A 12,686-nucleotide genomic window follows, 5' to 3' on the forward strand; every position below is an offset into this window, starting at 1 on the left:
CCTGAGCAGACACCTTAAGAAAAGGCTGACTCATAAGAAAGTATAGGGTATTTTAAATAGAGAAAGCTGACTGTCATAAGCCTCCATTCCTGCAGATGGATTTCTTGAGATAATCACACAATGTCCTGGCCCCTGAAAGGGAGCAACTGGGAGGGGCTTCCTGTGTAAAACATGTGTTCACACTTACAAACTTCTGGAAGAGACATGGAGGTGTAAGAACAGGCTAGCTGTTGCTATTCTGTGCAACTGGAAAAGATGGTATTTTGGAACAGACTGCAAAGCAAGGGAGGCTATTAATTATGTTGTTAATCTTTTTGGAACTAATACTTTTCCAAAAAAAAAATCTAAAAAGTCCATTTATAATCCAATAAATTATAATGACATCAAAGGTTTTAAAAACAATAATCTTAATTATTTTCCAAACTGAGAGGTTGCATCTAATGTATTAAATACAAGGAGGAAAAAAAGCATACTGTTATAAATAAAGCCTTGCTCATTTAAAAGAAAGCAGCTTAGCTTAAAATTGTTACAACAAAAATGTCTTTAATCAACAAAATCAGGTTATTTATTAGATAATCAGCAAAATTAGTATAATTAATAATTTATTTTACCTAATTTCCCATATATTAAGTAACTTACTATCAATTATTTAATTTTTTGAGACAGAGGCTCTCTATGTAGCTCTGGCTGTCCTGTAACTCACTCTGTAGACCAGGCTGGCCTTATACTCACAGAGACTTACCGTCCTCTGCTTCTCAGTGCTAGGATTAGAGGTGCACACCCCCAGTCTAGACTCAGGTTTTTAAAAATGTTGAAAAAAAAGTTTGCTTAGCTGTTTTCAACCTTCCTCCAACTACAAATGGCTATTACATAAAAATCAATCAGAATTCTCTCATACTCGCATTATACTAATTGATGACATATGTGTGGAAAAGCCACTAAGATTCAGAGTATCTTAAAATATATGTGTGTGTTGGAAAATCTAAGTGACAGCAATGTGTTTGAAAGGAGCTGCATCTGCCCATGTTGACATGAACCTTTTGGTCAAAAGGCAATTCTTAGTGTCTTCATGGATTCTTGGATACTTTGGCATAACTTCTTCCTTCTACATTCTGTATACTTACACCAGAGACTAGTGTGTTTGGAATCACATCCACCTCACATACATCAAGGAGGGTGGTGAATTCTTTGAAAGCAGAAGCCACATGTGATTCATCTTTGAATTTTTGCCAAGAGAATGAATATAGCGTGTACTCAAGGAAGAGTGGTAAGTCAACAGCCCCATTCAGGGAATAGATCCACCATGTACTTTTATCCTAAAATAGTTGGCAGAGAAACAACTCCTGAAGGAAGCTGAGAAATACTGTTGTGAATAGCAAAGAGCAGGGGTGACAGAGTTAATAAGGCACGTGTGCTCTGTAGGTGGCTTAGGTGGCTTAGTGAAGAAAAATTCTCATGTGCCATGGCTGCTGCACTCATTGTCAGGCACAGTTAAATGTAAATACCAGAAAACATGTGTTTGTAACAAGTCGTATGACATGCTCTCTTGGATTTTTGCAACCTTTACTCCTTTAGAAAAGATGTAATTTTGTTACTTAACAAAGCAAAATCAATGACAACCAAAAAACAAACAAACAAATATAGGAACCACAAAAGCTTATTTTGAGCTTCTTATTCAAAACCAGTTACGGAACGAATATCTTCAAAGAAAACAAACTCAGGATCCTACCGTTTCGTTCATTTCGCTGGTTTTGGTTTTTAATAGGAGGAGGAAGAAGGAGAGGCAAACAAAATAAAAGTCTTGGACATTAAGGGATTAATGGCTTTTTACAAATCTTAGCTCTCTACAATTTTGTGAGCCAAACCTAAGAATTAAACTGTCGCACAGTTAATGCCAAGGCATTCATTCTCGGGAACTATTAAAAATGGTACTTTTTGCCCAGTGAGAAAGGTTGGAATGTTCTAATACAGCCGTTTCACAGTTCTATGAACCTAGACTACAGCCAAACATGGTGCTCCCGTAATTCTAATCGCCAGCATCATTGCTCTCCAAACTGGTGGTGTTCTGTATGAACAAATTATACATTCAGATGTATGAATTCAGTTAGTGTGGGATTAAAAAAAAAAAAACTATAGTCATTCAAGATGAAGGTGTCTATGTATTTGTGGGTGTATATGCATGCATATGTTTATGTATGTTTATGTATGTATTTGTATATGTGCATTAAGGTATGTATATGTATGAGTATGTGAGTATGCATGTTAAATACATGTGTTTGAGTATGTGTATGAGTGTGAGTGTGTATGTGAGTATGTGTATTGCTTTTTATATAGAATTTCCTGCCAGGATACTCCCTTAAGAAGAAACTGATACACAAAATGCCATTGATATAATTCTGAAGTATGTCCTAGGCCAAACCTGCAATTTACCAATGCAAATGTTTGACTCCAACACAGAGAGGAGATGGGAAGTAGTTTCCCCAACTATCTGGCTGTGTCTGAAGTCTATCAGCATGAACAGAGTGGATCGTGTGTGTTTGTCGAGCTCTGTCTACAGAAAGGTGCCCGCTGCCTGATTGTCGACTCAACAGGCATGCTCCAGCAGGCTCTGCCAACCTGGCTCCCTGACAGTGCCTGTTCATTTTCCTGTCGTGGCATGCGGCAGCATTTGTACCACTAGGGTTGGACCGCACGGTGTTATCAGCAGGAGCCAAAGCTTTTTCTTGTTCGAAGTAATAATGAGATGCACAAAGGAATGGCAGGAAGAAAGGTGGCAAAGAGGCAGGCCTCAGGGGAAGAAAATTAAGGAAAGCTTGGTGCTATTCACAAAGACTGAGATAAGACACTCCCCTCCCAAAGCCTTGCTTCTCTCACCCTTACAAAATTTTGGACTCATATTTGAAGAAAAGGATAATTTGGGGGAACTTTTGAGTTCTCAAATGTTGCCTCTCTGGACAGGGTAGTGGATAAATACTTTCTACTGATATGTAGGCAGTTCACAGGAAGTTTTCCAAAGGGTGTCAGGATTGTGGTGTGTGAGCTGAGACTGGGTGGGAAGCCTCCGGACTCTTACTGGATAGTCATTGTTGGGTGAAAAACAAAACAAAACAAAAAAAACTAGAAAATAAGTAGTAACCAAAGCCAGCATTAGTGGCTGGCTACTTTTACATCCTCCAGCACACAACTCTGATTGCCAACATCCTCCCTTAATAACTCTCAGCATATTAGATGAGACGTGTGTGGAAAGTGACAGCTGCAATGTTAGGGCTCAACCATCAGCAAACAAAAGCTCTAGGGATGGTGACATGTTGTGTCCTTTAATCAGTTATACCCTAGAAAGGGGGCTATTTTAAATGAACAGCTACTTTAAGATATCATCCAAAGCCAAGTGCCTAAGGAATGAAAAACAAGGCAAGCTTATGAAGAAGGCAAGAGACTGGAAACTTGAATGATGAACCTACAGTTGGAAAAGGAGCTGAAGTGAAAGTGGAAAAGCATACAAGAAAGAAAGAAAGAAATTTCCATTCTTCCCAGATTTATTGAGAACACTGTATATTTTCTGCAAAGAGGACAGTCTGGATTTTAATGCCATGTTTTTAGAGCTGTCTACCCCCCTCAATGACTTACTTTTGTCAAAGGAACACTTAGAAATATTTGTACCTTCTTTATAGGATTTTGGTAAGAGTTAAAGAAAACAGGAGAGAGCCAGGCAAATTAGAGACTCGGAGCATGTGTTAGCTTGTTTTCCTCTCTGCCTTGTCTTGTGGTCCACCATTGAAAACTGGGCTTATCAATTGCCCATTAGATCTATAGATCTATAGACTGCATTGGTCTCAGACAAACCTTTAACACAGCCTGCAGTGGAGATTCAGTTTCTTCATGAAATGGAAAGTATACAAGAAGGGAAAATAGCCAAGCATAAGCACAGCAGCCTCTGCCAAGTCATCTCCACAGCTATAGTCACGGGCCCTGGTGGCCTGCCTCTCATCAATGAGAGAATTGCCTCTGTCAGGACTTAGAACTATACCCCCCCCCAAGCAGGTCAAGCTGTGGCAAGTCCTGTGTGAGCTGCTGGGTATGACTTCCAAATACCTGTGGGGAGAACCAACACCTGTTCAATTCGAATTTTCAAGAATTACTTGATTTTTTTTCAACACCTTATAATCAAGGATGTTGTTTGCCATGAACTCCTCCCCACTGAGACCTGTCCAGATGAACTGGAGCTAAACATGTTTGGTCATAAAGCTCTTTGGAATAATGCCCACTTGCTGGCAGGTAGCCAAATCTCAATATGGCACTGATGAAGTTCATTGAAAGTCAGAATGTCTTCATCATCATTGGGATTTTCTAGCCTCCTCCAGCCTGATTATGTTCATAGAGAAGAAAGTTGCAATTACAGTGGTGAGTGCCTCTGTGTTCTTTCACTCCATTCATTATACATCCTCCCAAGTATATAGGCAAAGCAGTGTGACTTACAGGGTTCATCATGAGGCTACCTGTCTCATCACAAGCCTTCACTAGCAAAAATTTCTGTTCTAGTTTTATTTCTGTTGTTATGATAAGATACTCTGACAAAAGCAACTTGGGGACAATGGGACTTATTTCAGATTACAGCTCTAGGATACAGTTCATCATTGTGGGGAAGTCAAGGCGGGAATGTATCAAACTAGTCACAAGCAATGATCAAGAGCAGAAGGAAATGGATGCACACATCCTGACTTGCTTGCTTGTGTTCAGCTCAAGTTTTCCACTCTTATACAGTACAAGATAGGGAAGTGTGCTGCCCACAGTGGGCTGGACATTACCACATCAATTAATATAGGACAATTCCCCGCAGACATGACCACAGGACAACCAAATATAGTCAACCCCCCATGGAGACTCTCCAGGTAATTCCAGGTTGTATTACATAGACAACTAGAATTTCTTCACATACCTATATCAGAATAAGTGATTGTCTATTTTAAGGCATAAGTCAAGTGAATTAACCAATCCAAGTATATGGGTAATTTAGATGTGCTGAAAATCCATCCTGCTTAACAAGAAATGCAAAATCTAAAATGGACTGTAAGCCTCTTTGTTACAATCTGTTCAGGTTCTGAGATAGTCATCAGAAAGTTATAGTTTTTCCCTCAAATGCCCTGACTCGGTGTCTTGAGATAAAAATTTTTTCAAGAGCATGTTGTAATCACATTTGCTGGGATGATTGAAAACTCAAAGGCCAAAGACAGGCCTTAAATCACAGACCCATATCATTGCTGAGATATTTCTTATCTTGTCAGCTCCCTCCAGCTCTCTGGTAAGGGACCTGCAGGTGACTACCTGAGACAGAGAGGAAGTCATCCACTGAGGTGATGTCATCCACAGCCTCAGTCAGCACTCGGACCTGCTTTTCCCACTGGTCTTTGAAGACATCCATGTTGTCCTGAGCAACTTTGCTCTGTGGCCGTGCAGCCAAGGTGAGGGCAGCATTGATGACCTGTGGGTTAGAACACAAGGGGACATGATGATCACATTCTTTAGAAGGGAGAGAAACCGGTCAAAGCACAAGTTGAAACCCCAGACCTTGAAGTTACTGCAGATAAATGAGTTGTCAGAGTTTAGCACAATCAGAAACTTGAAAAAGGAAGTTTTCCCTTTTTGCCACAATTACATTTTGCTGCTTCTTTTGAAGATACAGTAATTAGCCTCAGACTTCAAAAAGTATTTGCTGGACAAGTCTAATTTTCTTAGCACAGATGTGCGAGAAATATATCCCTTGCTTTCTGCATGTGCAAGCCTATAATTTACTTATTGAGATAAGGTAAATAGATGTAGAACATTTAAACCATAACCCCAAACAAACAGAATGGAGTCAATATGAGTGCAAATGATGATAATTGCTACTGCAATCCTGAATACACTGAGTGGTTGGAATTTCTTTTTGACAAAGGTAAAACCTTAAATGCTTCTGGGTTGACAGTTAACATATTCCAGTTAGAACATAATGGAGCTGAAAGTGGCTAAGGAGATGGCATGGTGAGCAAAGTGATTTCCACAAACGCCTAAGTTTGGATGCCTAGAACACATGAAAAACCAGGAGTGGCAGAACATATCTATTTAACCCAGGCTGGCAGAGTGCAGCAGAAAGTGGATCTCTGAGGCACAGTTAGCCTAACCAAATCCATGAACTTCAGATCTACTAAGAGACATTTGATAAAAACACATAATAATAATATAGAGAATAATAGAAGTGGACCTTTGGCCTTAACACACATGTACATTGCATATACCTGCTTGCCACAGTGTAACAGGACTAAGGAGAGGGAGGGAGAAAGACAGAGATGGGAAGAGAGAGAGAGAGAGAGAGAGAGAGAGAGAGAGAGAGAGAGAGAGAGAGAGAGAGAGAGATATCAAGTAAAAAGAGAGGAGTTTTGTATAGAAGGCCATGACTCTTGGCATACAAAGGGATATTGGAAGCCAAGTAAAGGGCACTTACCTGGGGACACAGGCTGTCAATCTGGGTGGCTGCCATCCTGACTAATTTCACTCCTTCCTCATTATTAGAGATAGAACAGGCCAAATTGGCAACCTGTGTGGAAGAAGAATCAGGTGAGAAACTGAGTTGAAAGAAAGAGAAAGAAAAGGAGGAGTGACTTGTACTTTTCAGAAAAATGTCATTCACTTCCAACATCCCATCATCAGTATAATAAGGCCACCCTTCTGGGCTAAACCATGGGATACTCCTTAGTGAGTTCAGGCATATCTACCTGAAGACCAGACTGCTAATAAGAAACTACTGATTCAAGATCCTCAATCATACACAAGCATATTTTTAAATGAAGTACTTTGGACATTTCTCTCCTTTGCACTGCCCTGATTTGTGCTCACTTTCTCATGAGCCCCTGAAGACTCATCATTCAGTAAAGAATACCACACTCTTGGCTGCATCCATCCTTGACTCTTTCCAATGAGAGAAATGCTACATGTGATGTTTTGCATTTGAAAGACTTACCACATGGTGAACTAGAGCTCTCTACAAATAGAATCTACATCTGTATAAAGATACCAGTCAGCCAATGCAATGCCCTCGTGAAGAGGTAAGACTGATATATGGAAGGACTATATGACTGGTGGGATTCATAGAAAACTATATAGCCCAACTCTACCATAAAAGAATATGCATTTGGTTTTTCAAGAACATTAAACAACCCAAAACAGCTAAAAACAAAACAAACAAATTTCAACTTCCCAGAATAAGCAGCCCTATTTAGGTTACTTTTTTTTCTCTCTCTCTCTCTCTCATCAAGGAGTAGAACTTGGTAATACAAGGACAGAGTAAGACTTGGTAATACAAGGTCAGATTGTTTGGCCAAGGTCAACAGTACACAAAGCTGCCATTAAAACTCTGATCCATCCCATCAGGCTGCTGTCAAGAAGTCAGGAGATTGAGGATTAGAGAGGCTAGAAGGGAGGAGATGGGCAGTGAGGGCTGGGAGCAGCACAAGCAGAAGAAGTGACTAGCAGAGGGACAGTCCCTTGGCACCTCTGGGCCACAGGCATTTTGTACTCAGGGTGTCTCTGGTTTCTAAAATAGTCTGCTTCCCTGGCAGACGCCCTAATGCTCAAAGAAACTAAAATGAACCGCACATTTAGATAATTCCTAAGGTGGAGGAAACCTGAGGTGGGCAGTGCAGGAAAGTGGGTGGAGTATAGCACTGGAATGGAGAAAGGCTTAACCTCAAAGCAGCTCTGTGAGTTCTCCACAGGCAGAGGGATGTTGCCTTATCAGTACCTGGAAACACTTGGATGATGAAGTAGGAATACTTTCCAGAACGACCTCAATGCATCATCAGGGTGAGAATTGCTTTTTGAAGATTGGTAAGAAAGATGGACGATACTTTATGTCTGTTACAATGAGAATATAAGCTGCCAAAACTACAGCTCCAATGAGTTACAAATATTGTCTTTTAGTTTTTTGTCACCCATATTTAAAATTCTTCTGATGGCCATCCCTATTACACTTAGTTTTTAAAATAAGTTTGAGAAAAGACAATGGTGCCTCATATTCACTCACAGTAAAGGACACCAAGCATCTATGGGCACATAGCTTTTGAGAGGTGACTCAGGGGCTAATACTGAGGTCTCCCAATTTCATTTTCTTTTGGCTATATTTCATGGTTTCTATTCTGTCTGCATTTGGGTAAGTATTGTTATTATTGTATGCCTTTCAAAGATTTATTTTATTTTTAATTATGAGTATGTTTGTACATCTGCATGTGGTTGTGTGCACATGAGTGCATGTACCTGCAGAAGCCAGAGGTATCAGATCCCCCTATGGGTGGAGTTACAGGCAGTTCCTAGACACCCTATGTCAGTGCTGGGGACCAAACTTGGGTTCTCTGTAGTGGGTAGCCATTCCAGCTTTGATCTGGAAGTTCCAACCCCAATTGAGGCTTTGGTAACTGTCATGCCTACAAGGCGGGGCAAAGGGAGGGCCTTGAAGACCTGAGATCCAGATGCACCGCACTCTCTTAGTTCCTGGACCCTGGACGCTAGAGGTAGACTGAGCAGAGTTCTCCAGAGAACACCACCTGACGGCGCTACATCTTCCTCAGACCCTGCGACCTACCTATCCCTTCGTTTATAAGTTATGCCACTAATAAACCTCCCTTTTAACTATGTGGAGTGGCCTTAATAATTTCACCAATAGTTCTCTCAAAGAGCAGTACAAGTTTTTACAGGCTAAACCATGTCTCCAGCTTCTAGCATTTTTTGTATGTTTATTCCTTGTACATTCCCAGTGACTAATTCAGTACCCAATACAGGTCTTCCATGTGTGTCAACTAAATCATTAAAAAATAACTGTTAACATGAGTGTGTAGAAGTTGCTGCGTACAATGATTTGGAATATGATTTCCATGGGAGGTACTCAAAATTGAGTTATGATCATTTGACTAAACAAATTTCACCATACCTTCTAATCAGTGTTTATCCACCCTATGGTATTAAACAATAGCTCCTACATACATTATAGTTCTTGTTGTGAACCCCAAATGCAGCCCTCCTTATTCATAGTAGCTCAAGAAAAATCAGAATAGTGTGGGCAGTTTTTTGGAAACATATTTATTTAAATTTGGTCTTTTAATCTTTAATTGAATTCTTTCTATATTGATGTTGAGTAACTATTTATACCATGAAATACTGGTTTTATTTTATTGTTCTGTATCATCCTTCTTTGGTATGTGAGACAGACTTAATGTCACATTTTTTAAGAGTGGATAGTTAAAGAGTGCTGTATGACACCAACATGAAAATTAAAGTATTCCTAAAAACAAGACTGGGTTAATATTCTCTTGCATTTCTTAAAAAAGAAATCAGTCAATGAAATAATAGTTCTGATTTCTGAATGGCTATAAGAAAAAGAGAGAAGGAAACAAGAACCAGATGGTGTTTCTCATGGAAGGGCACGGTGAGAGTTAGTGTTGATTGTCAACTTGACAGGATCTTGTATCACCTAGGAAACAAGCCTCCAGGCCCATCTGTGAGGATTACTGAGACTGGGTCAGTCTCTGAGCACAGGAGTGAAGAATTATCTAGATTAGTTTAATTGGAGTAGAAAAACTCACTTAGTATGGGTGGCAGCCCTGGGGATGCACCTTCCAGGGGATCAGAGAAAACTAGCTGAGCACAGGCATTCAGTGTCTTTTGCTTGTGGCTGCAAGATGACTGGCTGCCTAAGTGAACACCACCTTGGCTTTTCTACCTCAAAAGATCACATCCTTGAACTGTGAGCCAAATAAATCCATTCTCCCTTAAGTTGCATTTGATACGGTATTTTTAGTAGCAACAGGAAAAGTAATTAAGACAGCTATAGCACTATCTAAAAACATTTTCTCCACCAAAAAAAAAATCTAAAACTGATCAACTTGTATAATTTACTCAATTTTGACAGAAAATACAAAAGACAAAAACAAATGTAGAACTTCTTAGAACATCAAGACTGCTATCATGGAAGTCCTGATGGTAAGAAATGGGTGGTAGAAAGGTCATAACACCTTATTCATATCCTGAATAAAATAAGCTGCAAGCATGTGCAATTATGAAACTCAATAAATGTATAAATTAAAGTATATTTAGTGAAGCCAAAGAAACTTAAATGTTGGCTAAATATGTGTTGCTACTATGGAGTTATTCATATTTAAGAAGCATGATGATGTATTGATTATTTTAAAAGAGATTGGGGAGGGGTGGGGGGGTGGATCAGCAATTATGAGTGCTTTCTGCTCTTCCAGAGCACCTGAGTTCAGTTCCTAGATCCTGTATCCAGCAATTCACAAGCTCCTGTAATTACAGATCCAGGGGGACACCTTCTTCTGGCCTCCAAAAGCACCTGTACTTAGGTGCAAATACCTTCCCCACACACACACATAGTTACAATTTTTTAAAGAGATAATGAACATGTTGGTGAACAAAATAATAAAATGGCTGGCATTTACTTACAATTATATGAATTTGGAGAAATTGGAGGGGGTATAAGACAAACAAGACTGGCCAGCTGTTTAGAACTGTTGAAAACATGTGGCATTATACTACCTTGATATATGGCTTAAAAAAAATACTTTACAATAAAAAGATTTAGCTCCCATGCCCATATCACTAGCTCTGGAAAACCTTTTTTACATCTTAATGGGTTAAAGGAAAGCTTATTCTAAACCAGAAAAATATGAGTTTTGTCGGAGTTGAAGCTTGCACACAAATGAGCATGCTGGCCAAGCACAGAAGGACATCATGTTCAGACCAATGCTGGCTGTGCACTTCCTAGTAGAAGCAGGCTTGGGAGGGGAGGAGAGGTACGAGGCTACGAACAACTGGACTCTTTCACAAAGAAAGAAATACCGAACTGTAGAATCCAGATGGTGACAAGCTTTTCTTCCTGCATCTCTTTGGTTTCTTGCCCTTTGTTTAAATAAACTCCATTGTGACTTCAGTGTAAAGTAGAAGCTCACCATCCAACAGAACCCGGCAGGAGGGACAGAGCTGGCAACAGTGGGCAGAAACAGACAGCTGGCACTCTCCTCTATCCTCCGATTATTTATTCCCTTTAATTTCCACAGATGCACAAATCCTAATGTCTGGCAGCCTCTACTCTGCAAAATACTCCTACATTTAATTCCACTTAAAATCAGAATTCCATTTACCTTCTATTGTGCTCGGAAACATGCTGAGAGGATTCCGGATTGCACCCACAGGACTTCAGTATCTCAGAAGGCAGTGTGTATGTTTGAAACTGGTCATGGATGCCATCCAAATCCCTACCTTCCTTGTTTCATTATGGCTTTGACTCTTCTGCTTCTCCCACAAACCACTGCCATAATCATGGCTCTGAACAGACTTTCATGAGTTTTGATTTGTATAGCTCTGTCAGCAGATGACCCATGGCTTTGTCTTCTAGGTGTTTTTCATGAATAACATAGCTTCAACCAACACTTCCCCATCACCCGAAGAATACTTCAGGCAGCAAATGCCTTATAAATGGTCTTGATCATCTATTCTTTAACTACAAGTTCAATGAAATCAGAATCTTCTCAGTTGAATAAAATACCCTATTTTTTGAAGCATGAGTCGTCTCTATGGTCATTTTAGTACAATGGGACTGAGAGAGTGAGGGAACAAATCGAAAACTAATGTCATTAGACATTAGGAAAAAATAAGCAAAAAACAGACAATAGACCATGAATAGAGCATAGACTGCAGCCCCGAAGACATTATGCAGTCTGATTAAATTTGAGACAATTTTGTATCCTGCTTGAATCAACCAAGCAAGTGACATTATGGGATGCCCATGCCCAGCTGGATCTGGCCTTTTCTTTCTCCATTCCTGAATTATTTACAGCTTAACTGAGACAACGGGAGTTATCCACCCTCCTGGAGGCCTAGAAAACAATATAGTTTATCATAGGATATTAAATTTGGGGCTATTAAAATTGATGTGCGATGTCTGAAAGTTGGATGGGCCATAAGCATGGTGGGCAGAGCTGTTTGGTGAACCAATTGCATTATATCCACAGTGAAAAGGAGTCCTCCTCCAGAACTTTTGAGAGAGAATTGAACTGGGGGAGTAAAAGCTGAAAAGACTGAGCCAGTGATCTCTGAATGGCTTCTGTGCCTTAGAACAAATGTCTATGGGAAAGGAAGCAGCTTGGCAACCATCACTAAATCATGTGGTTATTGACCCCAAGACACTAGGAACTATGCGCAGTTGGTAAAGTGCTTACTGTGTAAACAAGGTGATAGTCTATGCCTGCAATCACAATGATGTGGAGGTGGGGACAAGATGAGACCATACCTGGAGCTTGTTGACCAGCTAGCCCAACTCAGTCAGCAAGGTCCAGGTTGAAGGAGGTGAAGAGCAACTGAAGGAGACACCCTGCCTTGACATTTGACCTCCAAACTCTCTCTCTCTCTCTCTCTCTCTCTCTCTCTCTCTCTCTCTCTCTCTCTCTCTCTCTCTCTCTCTCACACACACACACACACACACACACACACACACACACGAATATCTTTGGAAATTTAGAAAAAAAAGTATTCATTACTATTAGCTCAGCCGTTTGATGTATTGTGGAGAGGTCAGCTAGCCATCCTTTAATCTTTCTTTACTGACTGCTCAGTTAGTCAACCTCTTTTCTGTTCGATGATTACTGTAT

General features: G+C 40.1%; 1 protein-coding gene across 6 annotated transcripts in view; it reads right to left on the reverse strand.

Moving 5' to 3' along the window:
• Ctnna2 (catenin alpha 2) overlaps positions 1-12,686 on the reverse strand; it is a 1,144,108-nt gene that overhangs the window by 96,108 nt on the left and 1,035,314 nt on the right. For all 6 annotated transcript variants that reach the window (XM_042273493.2, XM_042273492.2, XM_076566967.1 and 3 more), the window contains 2 exons: positions 6,479-6,571; positions 5,323-5,479 (listed from right to left, as the gene is read on the reverse strand). In XM_042273493.2, the coding sequence (XP_042129427.1) occupies positions 5,323-5,479; positions 6,479-6,571 (250 nt within the window). The remainder of the gene's footprint in view (positions 1-5,322; positions 5,480-6,478; positions 6,572-12,686) is intronic.

The sequence above is a fragment of the Peromyscus maniculatus genome, chromosome 3 (assembly GCF_049852395.1).
Source record: "Peromyscus maniculatus bairdii isolate BWxNUB_F1_BW_parent chromosome 3, HU_Pman_BW_mat_3.1, whole genome shotgun sequence".
NCBI lineage: Eukaryota > Metazoa > Chordata > Mammalia > Rodentia > Cricetidae > Peromyscus > Peromyscus maniculatus.